Raw genomic sequence first — 26,265 nt, forward strand, 5'->3', positions numbered from 1 at the left:
TCAAGTACATTTTACATATTTTGTTAGATAATATAGGAGGTACACATAAAGCACTTCAGGCAAATTCCAAGCTGACTATTTTGAGGAAAAATACTTGTGCAACTGTTGGGGTTGCAAGCTGAGCTAGCCACTTTTTTCATGAAATGCAACTTTACACTTGAAACCTAGTGACAAACTTGGTTTTTTAGACTTGACTATTTGGCAAACATTTTCTCCGGAATGAATGAAGGTAGCTTGTGACCTCAAGGAACTGTAAGCCCATGACACTATGTGGCTGCTAAGGCTAACGTGTTTTCTAATGAAGATGAGGATTCTGAAAAGTATGTCATTATGCGTTAAACAGCCTTCCAATACTAACTTTCCTGAAAGATCAGTGGTACCAGCACTGAACTTCACTTTTCATGATGAAGAGAACCTTCCAAAGTGAAGAAGAGACCAACGGCGTTTAACCAACAGGAAATGTTCCTTGGTGGTGTTTCCGATTCCACATTGCAACTACACTTAAAGACATCTTCACAAATTTTTGTGAAGAATCACAAAAATCAAAGAATATTTGCAGTTACTCGAAAAGACTAATAAAACACTCTTTTTTCAACTACCTAGCTGCAGGACATCAGATTTTTCACATACTTCTTTCAAAATAATGCAATTGATTTAAAGCAGAAGCAGTATGAAAAGCAACTTTCTTACATAAAAGATACAAAAGAGCTTTGTAGACACAGTATCACTGACCTCTAAATAAAATATTTGTTAATATGTAAATAATTTGCTTAAATAAACTATAAATGAGCATCTAAATTTCCCATTTTAATTTCTAGTAAATACTGGTAACATATAAAAGATACTTTGGGGTCTACAATCATTTTTGAGTATAAAGGAGTCCTAAGACCAAAAAGTTTCAGAACTATTGGAATTTATCACTCTGAAAGCAGTTACTGTAAACGCTGCTCAGAATGAGAAAAATACAGAAAAAGCAAGGCTACAGTTGTTAGAATTCTTCAAAATTTGCCTGAAGGCAATGATTTGCTCACCAAATGCAGCAGAATTTATGGTTTTATCTACAAATAATGGCCAGGGATGTAGCTCAGTGGCACAAGTGCCTGCCTGGCAAGCGCAAGGTCCTGAGTTCAATTCCCAGTACAAAAAAAAAGAAAAAAGAAAACAGAAATTTATCTACAAATAATGTATCTGTTAACCAAAACATCAACACTATTTTTGTTAATAGAAAATTAAGAATTTTAAAAATTAAGAACTGTCAGAGTTTACAGATGTTTTATTTTTTTCAGAAGTGATTTTTTTTACTATCTCACTAATATACACTTCTGTGACTTCTTGCATGTACAAATTGCTTGAAGCTTAAGAAATATGTCTACAAAAAGCCATTACACAGTCTTAGAATATAACTTCATAAAAGCAAAGGCCTTAAATAATTCAATACCCTTACATTTGAAAGTGACTGGATATAAACTTTATTTTACATTTTATTGCGTGTAAATTATTCCCTAAAGAAAAAAATCTCCATTAGGGTCCAGCACAATACATATAGAATAAACTGGGGGACTGAACCTAACAGAGGTAGGATAGAAGAAATAAAAGGCAGCACACAAGGAAATCATCAGTAAAAATTGTACATCTGGAAGGCTGCAGCTTCCGGGACACAGTCTTAGTTACCAAAGGTGGTCCAGACCAGCGTTTTAGTTAGGTTCCTTCCGTCCACACACATCACCCAAAATTCTTTAGGCAACCTGAGAGTCTGTAAATTGGCTTGAGAAAGTGAAGAACAGGACTCTAAAACAGGTTGAGAGAATCCTAATAATATTTAAATGACCCACCGTCCACTCCTCTACCCCACCAGCCCCCAAACTGGGCTCCTATCTGTAGACTGGTCAGCGCCCTTCTGGGGGGCTGAGCCGCCTTTTCCCAGGGCTTGCCCCTTGCAAGAGAAGCGCAGATGTTCCCGCTTCAGGAAGTAATGCATCTCATTTCTCTGCACACCTGTACTTCCCGCCAGTGTGTACCAGGGTAATAAATAAACCCTCCCAGCCTCTTACTGACTGGTGCTGGAAATGTTTCTTCTGCGAGAGGGGTCAGCGAGCTTGCAAATGTCCTGTCCAGGTGGGCAGGGACCTTATCTCGGCTTCGGGAGCCTCCTCAGACTCCGTCCAGTGACACAGCCACGTGGCTTACCTCGAAGATGAACACCCTACTAGGAATGCAGTTTTTGTCAGTTTCAGCCCTTGCATGTACACCAAGTTCTTGATGAATACTTCATGAATTTTGTAATTATGGCAGAACAGTATCTTAAGGCCACTAATTTATGAATACTCATCAAAACTGTATAAAAAATTTTAAAAACATCACATTCATCTTGCTGAAATCAGAGTCTGGGTTGATTTTAATAAAGAGGTAAGAGGAGAGAAAAGAATCTTATGTTTTTAAAAAATATTTATTTAAAAATAAGATTTCTAAAAATACAGTACATAATACATTTCAAGACAAGTAAAAATTCCACACAATTTAAATTAAAAACAATCTGCAAAGAAAATAGACTATTACATGAATAAAACCAGATCACTAAAATAAATTAAAAACAACATTGTTCTTAAGGTAGATACGTAGTTTTTCATGTTAAGAACCAGTGCAGACTTCACATTGAAACAAGCACATTTCAGATACGATTCCCATTCTACCCACCTTCCTCCCTCTTCTCAATATACTCTTAAATATCTCCACCACTCTTCTTCTTATTATAATTAGTATTAGAAATATAAGTGAAGACTTTCTTTAAGTGCTCTTCTGGTAACAAAGTAAACTAGTAAACAATGCAGAAAATCAGCACTCAGATTTACACATCTTATGCACTGAATGAAAAGGAAATGCTTAACAAATTTAAAAACAAGATCTTTATAAGAAAAGTCAAAATTTTTTAAAAAGGATATAATACTGGACAGAATTTGGGGTTAAAAGTTTAGGAGCCTCGAAATCACACGTGTTTTGTCTATTTATTAAATTTGCCCATTAAGCAAGCAAACAAAGTACGAGTTCCAGAGACGTGAAAGGTGCTCACAGAGCACGACCACGCGTGCCCGTCCTCCCCACAGCCTCCCACCACACCCACGCGGCAGCCTCGCAACCCGTTTCGGTATCTCTGACTGCGGTAGAAAGTGTTCCTATTATATCTTTAGCTGCTTCTTTATACCTATGCTAAAGTAGTTTTTCTTTTTGTTAACTTTTTAATATTCTCTCTGTGAGACAGTGGTTAGTGGACAATTCGCAAGTACTCGCATCTTGAAAAATAAGTAGATTCAGCTACAGTACAGCACGCTTAGACAAGTTAAATTACTCCGAACCAATACAACGGCAGCACAATCTCGGAAATTCTGCTGCAGAGTAGTCAGATACAGAATGCTGCTCCACCCCATTCTGCTTTCAAACAGATTTTTGCTCTCACCTCTGATATGTTTATTTGGATCCCTGCCTGTCATTCATAGGATCTGAAGTCATGTTTCACATGAATTTCAGACTTGATTCTTTTTTTCCATTCAGAATTCACTGCAAAACCATATACTGTATTGCATCTGCATCACGGAAGAACTAATTTCAGATGATCAAAAATAATGTAAACACTTTAAAATATGATTGTCTTTTCGAATATGGATACCTTGTTACCGTCTTGCCTGAATAACCATTTCAATTTCAGTTATAAGGATACCAAATGATAGTGTTTTTAAAGTTTAGAAGAAAGAAATAGGGAATCAGTATAGTATACATAGCAGTATTACATTTGGACAATTACATTTGAGTGCTTTTCTCCACCTTTAGAAAATGAGCCACTAAGTAGAATTAGTTTTCAAAATAATCTTACTCTAAATTTTCATGTAAAGTGAGTAAAAATATCCAGACTTTGATTTTTCTGTAAAGTTCAATTTTCTATTAGTAGTTTTGCCTAAATCAAGGTACATTTACATTTCCTACTGGGAACATTTTAAAAGTGTTCTTTATCTTTATTGGCAAAGTGGACAAAGTAGCAATATCACTCTTTAATGCCACTAAGGATAATATACATAAAGCGATGTTAACGTCTTTATTTTCAGTAAAAACGGGCCCATTATTAACCCTTCATTTTAGCATTTGTTTTGGTATTCATGACAGTACCCAATAAGTTATATCATTCATTTACAGAAATAAAAGTAGAACTCTAATCTACTTTTATTTATTGTTGCAGAAATAAAAGCAAAAAACTATGAAAACTGCTTCAATTACCTTTAGGTACTACCACCCATTGAACTATCTTTTAAAGTAGCCAAGGAGTATTAAAACATAAAATTAAAATCCTTACTAATCTCTCTAACTGGGCGGGTGCGGGGGAGGTGGTTTCTAAATGACAGACATTTCAAATAGACTAAATTGAAGCAGCAGTTGCAAAAAGAAGATCTGGTAAAAAATTATTCTTAATACCATTCATTTCTGCTTTACAAACACGAAGAGGTGAGACGGAAAACTTTCAGTCTACCAAAAAGAAAATGAACTCTTTGGTACAGGAATTAAAAGTGTCACTCAGCGCTACAGTGAATAGCACCAGGATGTGTCAGTTGCTGAGGTTGTAAAACACTAACTTCAGGCACCAGTAGGTTAAAGTATCACTATGCATACTGGCAAGAACACAGAGCTTGCAATACGCACACAAGCCTTCCCTTTATTTAACTGCCTGCAAGCCAGCCCTGTATGAAGTCAAACAGGCGAGCAAAGCCACAAAAAGACACACCTTTTGTTGTTGCTGTTTTATCCATATCTTTGTTTATGTAATATAAAGCTATCAATATCAAAAGGATCAAAGTGCTGAAAAATCATGGTAAGCACTACAGTACATGCTATAGGGAATTCAAAATACTAACAAAAAGACCCTTCACGGTATCACCTCCCAAAGATCCCAAATGTTAAAGCGAAAACAACCTTTTATATTTAAATTGTTGATTTTTTTCTTCTGATCACCAAATTCTCTGTAACATTTAGGATCACTTCTTTGCCAAGAGAGACCTGCAGAAAAGGTCTCAGTTCTTTCAAACTTCAGGCAATCTATTCATTTCTCCTCTGCATTAAATACCTGCATTTTCCACACTTTTAATACTGCATGCTAACATACACTACACAATACTTATTTAAAATTAAAAATCACTTCTTGAGGTACTTGACTACTTAGAAAGAGCAATGTAAACACCTTAGATTAAATAACACAAGCTAAATGCTTACCTGCATAACAACTCTTCAGAGTAAAATTGCATCAACAAGAGATAAGGCTAAAATGATGAACTCACGGAGATTCTCTGACGGAACAGAAACGATCTCCACCAACTCCACTACTGCAGTGCTCACTACTCACCCTTCATCCAGCCTTCTCTCTAGCTTGTCAAGCTGCCCTGTCCCCTTTATTCAATTTTTTGGCTACTTACTACTCATTGGTACCTGTCCTCTATGCTAACAAGGGGAAAGGATATGCTATAGGAAAAATTATGACAATGAAAAATACCAGTAGTATCAGTCACTTAAGAATTTTAAAATGTTATTTCTATTTCAAATTAGTACTAGCAGGCAGTATTGCAACATCTGAATAACAAACAAAAATGTAATGAATTTTATTGTTAAAAAAGCAAATGATAATGAAAGAAGTCAGAGAAAAGTCATTTTCCTGAAGTTAAACCACCATCCCCAAAGTAGCAGACCGCTGAATATTGATGATAGTAAATAACGATATTTGTTCAAAATACTCAAACAAATTAATTTCTAATGCTTTCTTACATTCTACTGTAGAATATTCCAAAATTCAAATGAGAATAGCTAAATATAGAGTACACTGAAAATTCTGATTTATAGATAAATTCAGAAGATAATTCCTAATAGAAGGCAAAAAACGGGACATTAAATACACTCATTTCTTAATTACATGGTTAATAATACTACCAAGTAGAACATACTAAATATACATGACTTACTAACTACATTTGCCAATACTTATATTTTTAAAAGCAATAGTAGTAGAACTGGATGAAAATTTAATACTTCTCAGTACACTACTTTATGTTTTTAAGTGTAAACTTTACCAAATGAATTCTAGACATATCTATGTATATCATTACAGGTCATGTAAAAAACTTAATGAAGGAACTATAGTTTAGTAAACTTGGCTACTATGTAATCTAATGATACATGAAGCATAAGAGAAGTAGTAAGAGACTAGAAATAATCCAAACAGAAACTCTGTTAATGAATATTAATGTCAGTAAGCCACAAGTAGACACAATGTGATTTTATAGCAATACAGGTGAGAGTAACTCAAAATGTCCCATACTATAACACAGAGAAAATTGTGGGACCGTAATCTAAATCTAAATTAGTACCACTTCCTGCTTGAGAGTGTTTCCTAAGTCTTCATGATTCTTATTCAGAATTAATATATCTTTTGGACGAAACGTATCTCCAACTAGGTACTTGTGTGGAGGGGACTTGGAAATCAAAGAAACAACAGGTAGAGTTAGCCACCATCCTTAGGGGAAAAAAACACTTCTAGGCATTAGTAAAAACACCCTGACTAGTTCTAACAGAAGTTTTAGTTCTGTTGCTCTGACGAATTTTGTGCATAATTATGTTCTCTACTTGCTTTTTTTGGTGCTAAGGATTGAACCCGGGGTCTTGCCTATGCTCTTCCACTGAGCTACAGCCAAAGCCATTGAAAGAAAACTATGTTTTCTTCTGAAAAAGAGCTTAATATTGTTAGCTGCAATCTTAAATGTTTGTCCTTATGTTAACCACAAATACTTTTATTACAACTCAAAATAGCATAGTATTTTTATACAGTGAAACATCAGGTTAGTATTTTTAAACTTTAGGTTACAAAGTACCAAGAACTCTTTAATTGAATTTCCACTGCTTGGGGGATTCTGAACTCGGTCTATTTTTGACAATGATCTTCAGCCTATATTGTGCCTCAAAACAGTTTTGTTTATAGACAGTAACAAACACGATTGTTCAGGAGGTGAACTGTATCCTGGTGAAAACTCTTCATCTCCACAAGTCAATAAATCACTTTGGTAATGTAAAAACATCTTTCAAACATCTTGCGAAAATTAAATGGAAAGTTTATAAAGACATGCTTTGGTCAACATCAGACTATATTAGTAACCTCATTGCTCATATTTTCTAAGGTTGAACACCTTTGGTTATTTTCATAAGTATTCAGAATATCTAAAGGTGCATGGATAACTCTGGGAAAGTTTAAAAAAATCACACAGAAAAAGTGCTAATCTCTTATTAGCTGATTTAAGATAGTAGAGCCAATAAAAAAAAGTCACTCCACCGAGGCAGAAAAAACTAAATGTATTTTTATATTCCCAGTAAAACATACTGCATATATGGTTGCCATGTAACTGCAATAAATTTCTGTGTTTTGTAATAAACTACAAAATTTAAAGAGCCTAAGGAATTAATCTGCCAAAATAAGGTTTAACATAAACTACAAGATGCCTAGTTTATCCTAATCTGATATGAAATTGTACTGACAGTAAAAAAATGTACAGAAATGAAGCAAAGTAGTCCACACATTCCTATGGATTAAAAATAAATCATAAATAGTAACATTCATTTTCATAACATTTTACATGTTTATACATACACTTTTCCTCTGATATGCTCAAAATTTGTGTGTAAAATTTACTTTTGGGACGGGACACCCCTAGAGCCAATACAATTACATCAATTAGCCAAAAGAGGGCGCAGAGAGAACAGAGTTGATGTAATCCCCAGGAAACTGCCAAGTGGCTTCTCCAGTAGTCTAACAAGAACTGTAACCCCCACAGCAGGGTTAAGGGCGGTAACCTGAGAACAATGAAAGCTACAGCATACGCCTATATGGATGTACATTAAGACCGACTGTTCTGCACATGTAGTGTGAGTAGCTTTTCTGCCATTCACAAGAAACCAGCATATGCTTATCTAGCGCTTTAGTTCCCAGTGGTGTAGCTTAGAGGAACTGCATACAGAGGGAACAGGACCAGGGGACGTGAAGAGAAAAGGGAAGATACGCCCCAGAAGTGGTAAATCTAAGAACACCAAAAACACAAACCCTTGAAGAGGAAAGAGGCCTCCCCCACGATAGCTACTGCCACACATGAATACACCCATAAAGCTCTCTAAGCCTGCACTTGGCTCAGCTGTCTTCTCACGGTCCTCACGTGACGGGAACGTACGCAACACAGGGCAATCAGCTGACATCCACCTGTAATATACAGTCTACTTCCTCGTACTATTTCTGTTGCCAACAAATTTGGTTAATCAGATTTCACGAGATTGAACCGATGTTTCTGACACTAATTTTGTTTCATTAATCTATATTTTTATATTAAATTTACTATATACATTTTATCAGCACCAATATATACTTTCATCCGCCACTTCTAACTTTTTAAGTAGTAAAACATAATTAAAACACAAAAAACATGATACTAATATCTCTGAAAGAACTTATTCTATAATTTCAGAATATTTTAGAAGGTCTTTACAATTTCTGAAAGGATAGCCATAGTATAGCCAATTGGCTAACAACAGTAACCTTCTGCTTCACTGCATCCCAGGTATGATCCCTTCCTTTCAAAATTAAAAGAAAAGTACCAATATGGTCCAAGAATAGCAGACTCTTTTAATCTTCTCTTAAGGGAAAATGCTAAGTACATAATGTTTTTAAAAACATGGATTTTGCAGAATTCTAATGGAAAAACTAAAAGGTAAATTTTTTCAAAGCACACTAAGTATTTTTTCACACAAATGTTCTTTGTTTTCCAAGAGATCATTACTACTAATAATTTAAATTTGTATAAGGCTAATAATAAATATAGATCATTATTATTTCATTATTGTACAATCATTTCCTAACATAAGCTACTAATAAAAGGTCTCTAGAGCAACACAACTTGTAGGCCAATGGAAATTTAACTTCTATTTAGGTGATTACTGGTGCATAAAACTTAGTCACCCTTACCAGTAACTTGCTGTTTATGACTGACTTACTAGTTACTAGTAAATAAAATTTCAATATGAGTTGCCTGACATCTATCTGTCTAAACTTTCAATGTGTAATTTTACACCTACTAGTAGATAAATACAAGTAAAAAGTATATATTTATTTAAAAGCACAATATTCCTCCTCTTTATACTGTACATTATATATTATCAAGTTATATAGTATTTTAAAAATGTAAGCATTCTAACATACCACACTAGCAAAAGTAACAGAAATTATTGCAGATTTTCTACCATTTTTGTTCATTAAACTCTAAGGATAAAACAGGAATGTATGACCACTGGTCACAAATTTCTTCTGGGAACAAATACTCTAACGGCAATCAATAATTACAGCAAAGAGAAAAATTAATGTGAAAAAATTAATTTTTTCTTTATAATAAGGTAAGTAGTTGGTATTTTTTCTCAGTGATTCTTTTTTAATTTTGGTTTTGGTGAAGAGGAGAACACATCAGAAAGCTGCTCCTAAGAAAACACTGCCCTTACTGTTCACTCTGAAGCTGCATTTAAAAAATCTTGCAGCACATATAAAAAAGTATTAAGTATTTTAATTTGTATTTGAAAAAAAATTTACATATAAGAAGGCGTATCAAGTTTTGTAAAACCTGAAGAATTAAATTCAGATTTGGTTAGTACTGCTTAAAAGTGAAAATTTAAATAAACATCTGAAATCTCCCACAAATTAAAATCTGTAACACTGTCAGTACTAGAAGAAATTTATGTACAATTACTTCTCCCAATCACTGCCTTTGAGTTTAATAACAAAAGCATTTAAAGAAATCCCTGTGGAAAGCTAATTTAAAAGTAAACATGCTTTAAAACTTAAATATAGATCTTGGATTAGTCCCACAACAGGATCAAGATCACTATTAAAATAAAGCCTGGGGCACATTATGAGGCCTAAGATTGGTGGGTGGATTTTAATTGACTTGAAGACTGTCATAGTTCTATTATCACAAAACCTGTAACGCATTTCCAGCGTGGAGGACCCATCTGTGCCCACCGTCCATCTGTTTAGACATGATTGGCAAAGTGGTAGGGAACTCGCAGTGGCTGCCTCTGCCTGAAAGGAATGAACCACAGGATCTTCCAGCGAGTGCCAAAAACTTCTGAGAAGGTCTGCTGCCACGGCTTTCGGGGCCTCGAGCTACAGAAGACGGCATTATTAGTGAAAGACAGCACTCCCACGGTGCACTTCAGTCAGCTAAAACAATACAGGTTGGCTGGGGATCCATTACTGGACTCTGATGAATTGTGTCCCCGCATCACAAACACAGCTTTGCTTTCACTGTGGCACGCAGCTGAGTTTTAACTCTGGATAGCAGATATTGCATCTGCATCATCAATCAACCTGGGGCAACTTTGGAAGCAGAGGAGAATCTCAGGATTAACAGAATGTGTGTCAACAACACAGAAGCAAATCTCTTTTGACGTACTTTCAGAACAAATCATTTAACTTACTGCAGTCAGACAAGGACCAAAAACTGATCAGTACTTCTTCTGTTTAAAAACTATGATGAGTAGAAGAACTCCTACTGTAAGACGAGTATTCCTGTCTATCTGGGGCTTCAGACAGGGGACCAATAAAAAGTCACCATTATATTATCGTTCCACTACATGCACAGTCGCACGTGTAGCTGGTTGCTTCAGTTAAGTAAGAATATTACAACTCTACTTTTATACTTACGTTTCTTCACAACAGTGTGACATTTTCTCGATAGATGTTGTATCCTATTAAAAACAGAAATGCTCAGATGTAACAAATTCATCAAGTCTTCATATTTATTTTAAATTGCTTTTAATCCCCCAGACAGAATATTCTAAAGATTTAAAAAGATTACATATGAGTATGGTTTTAAATTCTTCACATACATCACTAGAGTTCCCTTGGAAAAACAAAATAAACCTTACATTATTCAAAAAATATTCAACACAAAACCTCGTAAACACTGTGGATACATCACTTCATTAAAAATAAAATCTTTTATTACACTTGCTTTTTGATAATTCTTTTTAAAATCTACTGTTTATTTTAAGCTCAACTGTCAGTGAACACAAGCTAAAGACAAATTCCAAAATGACACATGAAAGACACTAATGAACAATATATTACCAACAGTCAAAAGAGTGCTACTGGTTCTGGACTTCTGTAAACAATAAAATTCAACAAGGCATTCAATGAATTTGCCATATTACAACATCTGTCATTCTGAAAACTAAAGTTAGCTCATTAGTATTCTTTAGTAAAAACAATTTCTTTGTTAACCGAAAAATAACTCCTCATAGTAACACAATATCTTACCGTGTTTTCACTAAGGCTCTAATACAAACATATACAAACAACTCAGCAAACAAAGACGATAACTTCTAGAAAATGCTAATTTAAACTGTATTAACAAAAGACTTACCATTAGATTGACAAACTGTTGTAGATAACCAAATAAACATAAAGTCACAATCTTATTTTTAAATAAAAATTTATATTCTGAACATTAAGCATCGCAAAATAACAACAGTTTTTTCAATATACAAAAACATGAAGTACTGTATTAGCTTTCCAGTCACTGGGCCACTATACTCAACTTAAAGGAGGACAGTCTTAATTTGACTAATGATTCAGAGGATTCCCTCTATGGCTGGCTGGTTCCAAGGCAGAAATATCATGGCAAAATGCATGGCCAAGCAAAACTGCTCAGCTGATGGGGGTCAGGAGGCACAGCAGGGGAACAGTGCCAGAGGAATGGCCTAGGGGTCACACACAGTACCCAAGATCATGCCCCCACATCCTACCCATACATACTAAGGAGCATGCGAATCTACTAGACATTCCTTTATCCAGTGAAGCTGACAAATCAGGAATAATGGTCACAATCCAGACCTTGTCAAATTCACACCCAAAAACATCTCACTATGTCCAAGTGCAAGCCTTTTCTGAGACTCAAGGCAAACTCTTGGTTAAAAATCAAAAGTCTTAGTAAAAATCAAAAACTAGTTACATAATCTCAAGGTACAATGGTACTGGGTAAACATTCCCATTCCAAAAGGAAGGAACAGCAGGATAGGAAAGAGACTGGAACCCAGCAGGGCAAACACTAAACCTTCTGTATCTGGCACCTTTGGCACACAGCAAAATATGAATCCACTGGGCTTGGGTGATTCCACCTGCAAGACCTGGGCTGCTGCAGCCCATGCGGCCTCTCCCTTGGCTAGCCCCACTCATGCATGGTCTATGGCTTTCCTCAAAAGATACTACATTGTCCTGGCATCTCCAACTTCTTGGAGGTCCCCACTGCACCTCTGGTTTCATTCCCACAGCTTGATGCACTGCCCTCTCAGGGTACACTGATGGTCTTCCAAGATTTGCTCTGAAATCTGGGTAGAAGCCCCCTTGATACCACAACTCTTGGCATTCTGCATGCCTGTAAAACAGCATCATGTGGACAACGCCGAAGCCCAGCCCCTCGGACCATGGCTTCAGTGGCCTTTGAGAGCGTGGATGGTTAAGAACAGTGAAATAAATCCTGGGGGAACCGATTCTCTAGGAGGCAATTTTCAAGAAGGGGTCACAGGGAATCTATTCTCACATGAAATGTTTATACTTTTGCACCCTGGAGGCTGCAGTGGGTGGCACCTTCTGTTCCTGAGATGCTCTCCAAGTATCTTTCTCTTGTCCCTGTGCAAAGTACTTGGTTTCTTTTCAATGGTGCAAACCTTTTTAATAGCCACACTTCCTTTGGCCCAAACTTTATTTATTATTCCTTTGGGGGAAAATTTAAATTTTGCAAATTTTTCTGCTCTGCCTTTCACCTCCAAATCTCACTACAAATCTAGGTAAAAATACCCAGCAGAACCCATACCACAGCCTGAATGTTGGGCTGCTTTGAAATTTCATCCACCAGCTCAATTAATCTACTGCTCTTAATCTCAGTTTCCCTCAAAATCTCAGCACATGGGCAAAATACACACAAATTTTCTGGCAGACTGTAACACATATGCTCTCTGGTCTAACCACCAGAGCAGTCTTTGTTCATAAATGAAAGCTGCCTGCATTCCTGTCTGCATGCTGGTCCTCTGAGCTCTGACCAGAATCACCCATCAGGCTCTGTTCACAGCGTTCTAGGGCTTCTCCAGCCCAGCTCTCTAAACTTTTCCAAACACCTCCCTCAAGCCAGTCCAAAGGTTTTTAAACCGTATGGTCGGGTACAGAGACGGCAATAGCACCACTCTTGGTACCAGTCTTTGTATCTGTCAGCTTTCCTGTTGCTGGGACATGATACCCAACATCTACAACTTAAATGAGTTTCAAAGTGGCTCGTGGTTCAGGGGGTTCAGTCTATCTCTGGCTGGCTCCAAGGCAGGAACATCACGGCCGAAGTGTGTCGCTGGGCAAAGCGGCTCAGTTCATAGGAGCTGGGAATCAAGGCGTCAGAACTGTGCCAGATGGGAGCAAGCTAAGGTCCATATACAGTAATGCTTCGGTTCATGAACACTTCTGTTAGCAAACAATTCAGTTTTCAAAAGTATTTGACAAAATTTTGCTAACCTTCACAAACTCCACATCAGCTGACAAGCACAATCATAGCCATCTTACCTGCATAAATACAAGCATGGCCACCTTCCCCAAAACCACAAGTAAATTAAGTTCATGCATCCACTGTATAGTACTCAAGGTCACACTTCCAAGACCTACCCAGACGTACCTAGGAACATGCTTTACTAATCTACTAAGTGTTTCTTCATTCAATGAAGTTAACAAATCAGGACTTTAATGGTCACAGATACACTTTCATTCCTTTATCTTAATGCCTTGCTCACCATATGGTCAAAGGTGGACAGTACTATTACTAAAGACCACTATTCACACAACTAACAGTGGCTGCAACTCAAATCCCAAGAACTTCTGTGGCTACAGAATGTTTTTCCAATGATGCCACTACGTTTAACTCCTTAAGAGATGTAAGAATAGTTCATAATATTAAATTCTCATGTATAAACAGTTAGCCTACACAGAGAAAAACAGTTTTTCCTTTACAAATTTTCCAGGGATTTGTAAGTAAATTATAGCATATACATAAACATATATGCATGTACATATACACATATATAATATTTCCTTATGTTTTGAAATTTAAGATATCCAATGATATTCATAGCTAACCTTTCTCAGGTCTGTTGCATAATTTCCTCAAAATGATTTTTGTGAAATCATTTTGTGAAAAGAAAAAGATGGGACAGAAGTCACAAAGTACTATCAGGGAAGTGCATGAATGGCTTAAAATCACAGCCGTGGATAATACTTAAAACTTGGAAACTATTTCAAGGTAAGGAACTCAACAGCAAAGTCAGATAATCACCAGCAGCTAATATTAATGGGAACTGTTACTATGTAAAAATTTATAATTTAACTATAACCTCAAAGCATTTATTTTTAGCATAAAAAACATTAAAGACTTCATTTTTAGATTTCACATAGAAAAAGCTTGTATTTTCAAGCATTTTTGACACCTTTTTAGAACTTATTTTAGGAAATAACTAAATGATACCTTTTAAATCATCATGAGCAAATGACTATCCTGTCAAAAGGTGTGACACTTACCAGCACCTTAATAATAGGATTTGTGAGGCTGGCCAACATAGACTATTTTTTCCCCTCTAGAAATGGCAAATGCTCATCTCTCTAAAATTCTGCCACCCACAACAGTGTCATCAGGAAAAAGTACAATTTAAATTTGAGCAGCCAATATGTCACCAAGTTTCCGTGCTGGTGCTTACACAACATAACCAGCGCAACACAAGTCATGCCAGAACATTCACAGGCAAGACAGGAAGCAGGAGGAGAAGTTACTGCCACCAGAAGAATGGAACTACGAGATACTGTCAAGTCCTAAATTAGATTTTTGTTTTGTTTTACAAAGCAGAGAAATGTAGACTTAAAAAGATAATGACAATATTTTGTCGCAGGTAATTTAACTCCATACAAAAGAATAATTCCAGTGCCCATCAGGAAAGCAGCAACAAGGCAACTTCCATTTTCAAGGGGATATAAATGTAATTTATAAACTCAGCTATCCAGAACAAAAAAATTCATTCTCTTAGGAATGATCAGAAGCAAGTATTTTCTGTGTAATGCTACTATAAGGTTATCTTATTTCCTGAGAAATATTTATGCTAGGTATGTTCTAATGATCAAAATACCTGAAAACTTCCATTACTCTGCATGAACTGAGAGACTTAGGAGAATATTTCACTCTTTTAAAAGCCAGAAGTTTGTGTTATTTTTTTTTATAAACTTAAAATAAGCGGGGCTGGGGATTTAGCTCAGCGGCAAAGCGCCTTGCCTGGCAAGCGCAAGGTCGTGAGTTCGGTTCCCGGTACCGGAGAAAAACCTCAAAAAAAAAAAATAAGCAAGATGTAATAGAAATATAGATCTTACCTACAGTCAATAATTTATCTTCCTTTGATGACTGATGTTAGATTACAAAATTATTTTTCAGTTTCCATCTAAAATTAAACTTGACTCTAAAAGAAACTGTATCCTAACTAATAAGATATGGGAGTGGTGATTCCTGGCTGAAAGGAAGAGAAGTATTTATTGGACAGAGGTTAGAAAACTGAAAGGAGGAGGGTATGAAGAGCAACTTTTATTAAACAAAAATATAATTCAGAAAAGAAAGCAAAAACGCTATACAGAGCTCCGTTTACAGAAATGTAAGAGAGCTGGGTTCAGTATAATTAGCAATGATTTGCATATCTGCAAAGCTGACTTGGAGCTGAGTAGACCAGACATAATTTGTATAAAGACTGTACTAAATGCAGCTAATTCACAGCTTTGATACTTGGCAAAATTTAATTATAAGGATTAATAATCTCAAGACTACATTTCTGAGTTCATATTAAAAGGCAAATAAATCCACTAATTGATTAATGAAATGCTATTTAATAATCTCCTTTAAACTGATTTAACATTTTGAATGTAAGATAATCAAGTTAAAATTAAATCAGCCGGTATTTGTGATTCTTTCTATACAGCATTTATTTAGCAAGCATTAAACTTTGCAAGTTAAACATGAGCCAGTGTACTCAGGCAGGGAGGATTTTCTCTTTTAATTTGAAAGTTTTGTTTTAAGCTATTTTTGGTAATTCAAACAGAATACAACATAGTATGTGCGAAATCTAATGAAAAACCTAGCTAATTTTTTCTTTGTGAAATTAAACCCTTTTACAAAACTGCAACTAAATAATCTTCCTCACCATACTGACAAACTAACACAACTGAAAAAGCACTAAGCTCCAGAGACAGCATCAAAAGATTATGCCATTACATAAACTCCACAGTGCCCAGGAAACAAAAATGCGTGTATACAAAATTTAGATAAACTGTCAGAGGAGTGTCATGGTAAACAATAGCTCGCTGTCAGAACCTCACAGAATGTGCTGGACCAGCTGTTACAGCACTTCTTGATTAACTCTCTCCAAGCCCAGTCCCTGAAAACATGACTAATACAATCACCCAGATCTGTTAGGACCAGTGCTCACCAGAATAAGCATTATTCTTGGCTGTGTGAACTACCACTCAATAATCCTGAAACATCTATTACATTAATAACAACATCACGATTTCACTTAGGAACAGCAAAGGAAAAAAGGAATAAATGGTCTAAGTAAGGAACAGTTAGAATAACCTGATTCTCTAAGTAAGAACATCACAAAGCAGATTTATTTTAAAAACATTTAACACTAATATTAATTGTAGTAAAAATGCACAAATGTGTATTTAAATTTTGTTCAAAATTAAATCTAAAAATAAAGTAATCCTTTAGAAATGGACTTCAGATTAGTCTAATACAAACATCTGGTTGTGTTGAGATCTTTTAACCTTGGAAATGAGATTAGAAATCCACTACTTTTAAGTTTAAGTAATTCCAATTATTTTATCTGGGTCACAGATAATCTACTCTTGATAGGTCTAAAATGACATCTGATTATCACTACTATGGTTATCCTGTTACCTTCCACTATCAATCTGGTATTCTGCCTCCCTGAAACCTCCTGTTTTTCAGGGATAGCATTTGTTTTATTTCTTCTCTCACTGGCCTGTAATTAAGCTATGCCATTGAAAAGTTTATAGTATGTGACAGTAGAGGTAAGGAATGACATCCTCACCAGTGTTTTCCCAAAACACCTCTTGGATCTCTGGGGTACACAGGTTAGGAAAAGAGAAAGACTCCATGCAGTGATTAAATTTACTGATTCCTTCTCCTTTCTTTTTTATACAGTATTACCTGACAAATCCAACACTTTCCTCACACTTCAGAGAGTTGACTGAATTCAGATTATAGCAAAAACATGCCCAGATGTGAAATTTTGGGCAGGTAATCTTAGTTTCATCATAAAAATGAAACAAAAATATCATTAACTTTAATCAAAATATTAAACACTATTTTACTTAGATGCTAATTCCTTAGATTTAAAAATTATACACTGAGTACAAAACGTTCAACAACCAAGCCTGAAATAACTGAATCAATGCAGAAAGGAGTCATTCTGGAAACCTATTATTATCATTGTTATTATCATTATTATCACTATTGTTATTTAATTCAAAAATACTTGAGGCTCTCTACGAAAGTCCAGGCAAATGCAATTAAAACTGTTAGTAATTTTTGTTATTTGTATTCAAGAGAAAGTACAGTGACTAAAGACCTGACTAACAGGTATGTTCATGCTCTCTCTTTCCTAATACTTGTACTCTTTTCTAAATGGTTTACAGATGTCCAGTTTCTATAGCTATAACCCCACCTAGTACAGAGCGTTCCAAAAGGGTGCTTTATGTATACAAAAGAAGTGAAATCTTTGGACAGCATCATTTCACAAATGTGGCTTCTACTCAGCTTTAGAAGAATCACGTCAGAACTACATCTCCGTTTATACAATGACATGCTGGTCCATATTACAACAAGAAGGAAGATACAATTTGAGAATATTAACATGTTGGCTGAATGAAGCAGTCAGAATGCAGTACATAGCACATTCTTTTAAAACCAACAAAAATAACAATAAATTGCTTATTATGTCTAAGTCACAGGAGAACACTAAAATTTTAGATTAGGGATACTTAGAAGATCTTAAAACTTTAACTTTCCGAGGACAGCGGGCAGCCAGGTGGGAAGGAGACTGCTGCGCTCAGCTGTACAGCCCTGACCGCCCTCACTAGGTACCATGCGCTCTTAGCTGTGATGTTCTGAAATGTCCACTTCCATTAAGAGGAGGAATTTGGGGAAATCTGAAAAATCTTCTAGTAACCCAGTATATAAGTTTGCATCAATGATTTTGATAAATTCAAAACATGCAGGCATAATCTGGCAATTTTGATGTGACTTATAAACTGGATTAAATTCATTATCACAAAGTAATTAAGAATGAGCATAAAAATAGAAAAAAGTTTTTAGTGGAAAACTCTCAACCTTAGCATTGTTACCAATACCATCCTGTTTGTCTTCATTATTAAAGAAGTCACAAGGACATTAGAAAATATTTCAAACTGAATTAGTAAGAAATATATATTTAAACATATTTCATACATCCATAAACAGCCAATAAGCAGGGTTTAAAATTATTACTCATCAGGGAAATACAAGTTACAACAAGATACCATTAAAAACCACCAGAACAGCTACAATCAAAAAGACTAACAACAAATAAAGATAATGAAGCGCTGAAGCAATCCTCATGCAGTGGCAGGAAAGCAAAATGGTACAGTCACCTGAGTAAGAGGTCCGACAGGTGTTGTAAGAAAGATGAACCACTCTCATGTAACACAGTACTTCCCCTTCTACCCTACGTTCTTCATCCCACTAAAACCAACCAACCTGCCCCGCACCCCTCAGTTACTACCCTTAGCGCCCCCGCACTGGACAAGCACACATCTACCTTCTGTCTACAGATCTCCCTACGCTGCACGCTTCTTTTAATGGAACCATACAGTGGTCTTTTTCAGCCAGTGCGCCGCGTGCCTGCCAGATTCACCCGTGCTGCAGCAAGCATCGGTCCTTCATTTCCTTTGTATTTTCATGAACACATAACATTCTGTTGTACAGCTATACCACATTTTGTGTACTCATGCAGTTCAGGCGCTTACGCACTCCGTTTTAGTCTACTACGAATAACGCTGCCATATTCATGGGTGAGCTTCTGTGTGGACACAGGGGTACAACTGCTCAGTTTAACGCTAGCTCTACGTTTAACTCTTTGAAGAAATGCCGAAGTTTTCTAACAGTTTACCTTCCCACTAGCAGTGGATAAGGGTCGTGATTCTTTTGCATACTCACCAGTGATTGGCTATCAACTGTCTTTTTTTACTACAGCTGTTCACGTGGCTTTAAAGCAGCATGTAATCATGGTTTTGATTTGCATTTCTATGATAACGAGGTTCCGCACATTTTTGTGTGCTTACTATTCATCTGTATATTTTCTTTAGATAAATCGTTTGACTAAACTTGAATTAGGTTGTCTTTTTATTACTTAGTTATAAAAGTCCCTAGTCAGATCTGTGATTTCCAGATATTATCTCTCCTTCTCTAAGCTGGCTTTCTACTTTCTGGATAGTGTCCTTTGAAGCACAAATGTTTACAGTTTGATTAAGTCCAATTTATCCATTTTTTTCTTTGGTACTGCGTGCTTTTGGTATCATATCTAAGATATTATCATTGCTAACTCCAAGGTCACTAAAGTTTCCTCCTGTTTGTATACACTGTGAAGAGGTTCAACTTCAGTTCTCTTACATGTGGACATCTAGTTGTCCCAGCACGACAGTGCTGGCACATTTGTGTAAAACCAATACATGTGGTCTAGGTACAGTGGGTCCCACTCATCCGCAGAGTCCACATTCATGGATTTAACTAAACGTGGATCAAAACTATTTCAAAAATAATACCCATCTACAGACTGTTTTCCTGTCATCATTCCTTACACAATACATTTAGCAACTATTTACATGCATTTACATTATAGTACATTAGGTATTATAAGTGATGCTGAAATCATTTAAGGGATACAAGGGGATATTGTGCAAATACTAAGCATTTTACCTAAGGGACCTAGCACTCAATGCGGACTTTGGTTCTGCGTGGCATCGCGGCACCAATCCCTCACAGGCAGACGTGGATCATCTGCCTGCAACCAGGTTACACTCGTTTACACTCACACCGTGAATGTGCAAGAAAGCCCATCTGCCCTATATTTTCTGTAATACAGTATATCACGTTTTTAATTCTTTCTTAATATGATTTTTAAAATCTTTTGTGATAAAATGATATGACTGCTAACAATGAAGAAAGACTGTGCATTTCAATCCTAGCTCTCACTGCCTAGATACCTGCAGCGTCACACTGACTACGAAGCTCAGGAAGTAAGTGCACTTCTGAGGGGACCAGCACCTAACATGATACTTCCATGGTTTGATACAACTGTTCCAATTAGGCAGTGTGAAAAAATAAGAAATCCAATGTAGGTAATAACAAAAAAGGAAAATAAGTAAATATTATTTATAAGTGTTGCAATTTTTCATGTAAAAAAAGACATTATTTCAGGAGTTTTCAGCATTGAACATAAAATGGGAGCAATCAGCCTTTCTGACATCCCAGAAAAATAACTGTAATCACTTTTGAATTAGCACATCAATAAATCAGTAAGTCCATCTATCTTCCTAAAAAAAACCAAGCAATGCCAGGTATGGTTGTACATGCTTGTCATCCAGCATTCTCAAAGGCTGAGACAGAAGGACAGCAAGTTTTGAGCCCAACTTAGTGAGATCATGTCTCAAAATTTAAAAGATAACAAATAAAAAACAGGCTCAGTATGAAAGCCTTGTGTACTGTGAAAAAAAAAACAACACACACTCCATACCTGATTAGAACTACTTTAGAATTATATAGGCACATGAAAGTGCATACAAGTATGATGGGTAATTTTCTCCTTTGACTTCTAAATTTCCCATAACTTTAAGTCCCTCATTCCATATTATGTTCATACGGTGCCACTTTACATGGAGAACATACTTACAGTGATGATGCCAATTAGCTGTGTATAGAAGAGTCCCGTTATTCCAACTAACATGGTGATGCCCATGAAGGCAGCAAGCCTCATGATGGCCAATTCATGCCGAAAAACAAAGAGGTCCTGTAAGGAAAAAGAAAAACAACTCTTAAAACAATCTGAAGAGTTGCTTAGTATTTCCATAACCATCAGACTTACCTACAACACTGTCCTTTATTATCTTAAAGGAACTAACACCCCCCTTTTCTTTTGAAGGTATCCTAGTTAACGTGTAAATACCTGAAATTCTGAAAACTAAATTTTAAATTTACTATAGAAAGTTGAAAATTACAGGGTGCTTCACCAGGAATGGCTGTGATCTCAGCATCTGGGAGGCCAAGGCAAGACGAGCCCCACGAGTTGAAGGCAAGCCTAGGCTACACAGCAAGCTCCAGGCTACTGTAAACTACATAGTAAGACCCTGTCTCAAAAAAAAAAAAAAAAAAGGCATATTTGTATTGTGTCAAGAAAACCTCGATCTCAGGATTCCAAGTTGCCCTTACTTGATTTTGAACCTATCTGTGACAATTAGACAAATCATAGATGTATGGAATATTTGGTCTACAAAAAAAATTGTATTATTATGCTGCTAAAAATTTTGAATACACAAGCATGAATCATTTTACTAAAGCAGCGATACTAAGGTCATTGCTTCAAGTGACCAAAACACCCAAACATTACCTAACCTTCTATTTTTTCCATCTAATCGCTCACGCAGCAGTGTTGAGGGCTATGATATGTAGTGGAAATGTAGATAGTAAAGATATGGTCCGTGCCATCAAAAAGTATGCAGTTTATTAGAGGGAAAACTCAGCCCTGCAAAACTGCATTCATGACACGTGCTGCGTGGGAATGAGCACGCAGAGCACTGCAGACGTGGAAAGGTAGTTGTAGGAGAGAAATGGAAATGCTGCAGAAGAGCTGACTGTACGGACCAGGACATGACCGTGAGTCCCGGAAGTGAACAGACAGTACAAAAGGGCAGCAAAACAAGCACTTCCTTTACCACTCCTGCTACCAAACGAACAGACTAGTGGAGGGACAGAGGCACAGAAGTGACGCTGCTCTGGAAACCTGCTGCTGCTAACCTTTGGAGTAAAACAGCCACAGTTGGTAAAAGCAGCACGTGTGTTACAAGAACCCCCAAAACGTAACCACACACTTTCTTTCAGACTGATTCGAGTTAAGAATGAAAGGCACCCTGGCAGCAGTACCGAAAGTAGAGGTCCCTGAAGATAATGTGCTACCTTGGAACGAAAGCACTGATGCTTTCCGTGTATCACACTGACTGGTCTGAAGCAAAACTCTGATTCTACATCTAAATCACTAATTCTTTTTATTTTAAAGAGGGAAAAAAAATAAAAACAATACAGAATTTCAAAACAAGATGATAGGAAATTAATAACGGTTATTATACTGCATGTTGTTATCTTCAAAGTAATTGCTCAGATTATAAGATACAGGCATGCAAAATTTAAATCACTAATTTTTTTAGCCTGGAAAGAACATTCACCAAGACAAAGTGTTGTGTAGTAGTCAAATATTAGGAAATTATTTCAAAACACCAGTAAAAAGATCCTAATTCAGAATCCTTATGAAACATGCACATGATAAGATGGGACTGAGACTAACATAAAACACAAACTACAAAAAGTTCTGCTGTAATGCTATTTAAAAACATAAATTTGTTCCAACAAAATTAATACATTAAGTAACCACAAGCATTTTGTGTTTCTTATGCATGATTTCACCTGCAAGAAACCCTAGATAAACAAAGAAAACTGTACCCTGGTAAACCGAGACATGCAGGAATATACACACCACACACACTCAAATATCTCCTAGCTCCCTGAGTCTACCATGCGTGATCTCAATCATGCCAATGCACACATTGCTACAACTTTCCCTCCAATTGTAGAGACCTTCTTCCATCACTTTACACTTCCATCACTTCTTCCATCACTCACAATGTGTAACCCTTCTGATAGCCCCTTTCACAAGACGCTTCTCTCAAGGGAAAGTACAACACTTATCACGTCTGTATTTCTTAACCATGTAACATACATAAAACTATACTGCCATTTTATTAGGCTACTATCCTTTTAAGTGTTATCGACAAAGTTTCTGAGTGCTGTGGCTCCATCTTTCCGTAAGACCTGTGCTTTTATTACATGGCTTTATATCCTGAAGTGACTTTAGAACTGTAGATGTTACCTTATAGCAGAGCTCACTATCCTAAAATTAGGAAACCGAACCTCTCTTCTCCCAGTGAAATTTGTAAAACATGTTTTGGCCAAATACAATTTATAAATGTCAGGAATGGTTTGGATACTAAAAGATCTAATTATAGGAAGAAGGGAAGTGGGGAAAGAAGATGAGAAAAGATTCTAATGCATTATGTACATGTACCAGTTCCACATCAAGAATGTAAACATTATGTACTACCAATATGTACGACAACAAAAGGAAGATGTGGGTTACAAAGGAAGAAAGGGAGAAGGGATGAAAAAGGATTAAGACGCACTATGTACCCACACCAACTCCCCACAAGGGACACAAACATTACGTACTATAAATACGTACTAAGACAGAAAATGAGCTGGAAAGAGAAAGAATGCAGGGACCAAAAGGGTTCAACCAGAGGTAGCTAGGTATGAGGTAGGGTCCCTACCACAATTCCATCCAATGCTGGCCACCCCTAGATTTACTTGGTATGATGGGAGAAAGTGCTTTTAATCAAAATTTTCAATTTTAAAAAAGCAATTGTATTCCAAATTCATACATGTATAACTAACATCAACACTAAATTCATATTTTGAGTCAGTTAACACTATTTCTAGAGCACATTTTTACTTCTGTCTTAACATATTTTTAGAGATGGCACTTTCTGAATCCTAAAATTGCCTAAGGAAATTTTATCAAAACCAAAAGGACCTATGTGGTATTCAAGATCTTTACTACATAATCAGTGCTACAGGCTGAACTTGCCCACTTGACATTCATATGATAAAGTCCTAACCTCCAGTAACTCAGAACGTAACTATATTTGGAGCCAGAACCTTTAAAGCAGTGACTACATTAGAATGATACCCTGAAGGGTCGGCACTACACCAACCTGACTAGCGTTCTTAAAAAGAAGAAATCTGGCCACACAAAGAAACACCGGGACATTCCATTCCCACAGGGAAGGCCATGTGAGGACACAGCAAGAAGGCATCATCTGCCAGCCAAGAACAGAGCCTGACATGGAACCAAATCTGACACCGTAATCTTGAACTTCCAGGCAACAGAACCAGGAGAAAGTGAACTTCTGTTCAAAATACCTGGTCTGACCAAGAAAACCACTAGTAACAAATGCTGGAGGGACTGTGGGGAAAAAAAGGCATACCCCTCTTCTGTTGGTGGGAGTGTGGACTGGTACAACCACTGTGGAAATCAGTGTGGAGATTCCTCAAAAAACTAGGATTGGAGGTCCCACTTGACCCAGTTATTCCCCTTCAGGTATCTTCCCATGAGAATTAAAAGCATCATACCACAGTGATATATGCGCACCCATGTTTACAGCGGCACAGTCTGTAATAGCTCAATCTTGGAAGCCACTCAAATGTCCATTAACAAATGAATGGATAAAGAAGATGTGGCTTTTTAATATAATGGAGTATTAGCCATAAAGATAAACCTGAGACATTTATAGCTAAATGGATGGACCCCGACACCATAATCATAAGTGAAATAAATGGAACACGTGTAAATGCCGCATTCTCTCTGGGGTGAGAAACTGAGTATGTAAAGAAGAACATAAATGTACAACAGATATTGTGAAACAGGAAGAAACTGTTGAAAAGGAAAAGGGAAGGGGCTGGGGATTTAGCTGAGCGGCAAAAGCGCCTGCCTGGCAAGCGCAAGGTCGTGAGTTCGGTTGCCGGTACCAGAAAAAAACCAAAAAAAAAAAAAAAGGAAAAGGGAAACAGGGAGAGGAAGGGGAAAGGAACAAAGGGAAAGAAAAAATGAGAAAAGCAGATAAAATGAAAACTGAGCTTTGTGAATAAGGAGGGGGAGGGGATTTGAAAAGAGGGGATGGGAATGGGGAAAAACAGGAATCAAGATCTATCGTGTACAGATACAAATTCCCTATAATGAATGCAGTCATTATGTACACCTAACTTGCACCAGTAAACTTAAATAAAAGAAGAAATACAATACCTGGTCTGTGGTTCTGGGATATTTTGTTATGGTAGCCCTCGCCAAGTAATATAATCAATCAATAAGTGTACAATATTTTTACGGTTTTAATTTCTTCCTCTTTTTAACAACTGTGCCTACTTACAGAAAAATGCATAAAACATGTTCATTTTAAAGAACACTGTTCTCTCCAGAATGAGGACATCTGAAATCACACACAGCCTATGCATTCCTTCCCCATCACAATCTCCCGCCACCAAAAGTAAAGGTTACAGATTAGTTTTGCATGCATTTTCAGTACTATATCACAGATGGATATTGCAAACACAGTATCTTCTCTTACTCTGGAACTATCTGTCCACTCTTGTTATAGTATCTTTTGATAAATTCAAGTTCTTGATTTTAATGCAGTCTAATGTATCTTTTCCATTAGTTCTTTTTACATCCTCTTTAAGAAACCTTTCTTGACCCTGATAATATTCTTCTATATGTGTTATCTTCCAAACCCTTTCAAGGCGTTAAAAGTTCTTCTTTTCGCTTATGTCACTAATCTCCCTAGAATTGATGGGTTTGGTGGTTTTTTCTCAGAGTCAAAGGTAGGGATCTAAATTTTATTATATGTTCAATTGTTCCAGGATCATTTATTTAAAAGTTGTCTTTTAAATACAGATATCAAGTATCTATAGATGTATGGATGCAATTTGGCCTGGCTATTTGGTTCCATTAGTTTATCTGTTCATCCCTATACCAGTGACAAGTGCCTTGGTTACTACAGCTTTAGAATAAACCTTGATATTTAGTAGGCCAACTGATACTATCCTATTCTTCTGCAAGCACATCTTGGTGATTCAAGATAATTTACATGTCTATAAATATTTTTTTTTTTTTTTTTTTTTTGTGGTTTTTCTCCGGTACCGGGAA

The 26,265-nt window shown here is 36.4% G+C and overlaps 1 protein-coding gene across 1 annotated transcript in view; it reads right to left on the minus strand.

Moving 5' to 3' along the window:
- Positions 1–2,427: 2,427 nt before the first annotated feature.
- Zdhhc21 (zinc finger, DHHC-type containing 21) overlaps positions 2,428–26,265 on the minus strand; it is a 58,858-nt gene continuing 35,020 nt past the window's right edge. The window contains exons 7-9 of the mRNA XM_005388697.2: positions 21,130–21,246; positions 10,757–10,800; positions 2,428–10,216 (exon numbers count right to left, since the gene is read on the minus strand). Of these exons, the coding sequence (XP_005388754.1) occupies positions 10,084–10,216; positions 10,757–10,800; positions 21,130–21,246 (294 nt within the window). The 3' untranslated portion in view covers positions 2,428–10,083. The remainder of the gene's footprint in view (positions 10,217–10,756; positions 10,801–21,129; positions 21,247–26,265) is intronic.

Source organism: Chinchilla lanigera, unplaced genomic scaffold (assembly GCF_000276665.1).
Source record: "Chinchilla lanigera isolate Chin_1 unplaced genomic scaffold, ChiLan1.0 scaffold00033, whole genome shotgun sequence".
Lineage (NCBI taxonomy): Eukaryota > Metazoa > Chordata > Mammalia > Rodentia > Chinchillidae > Chinchilla > Chinchilla lanigera.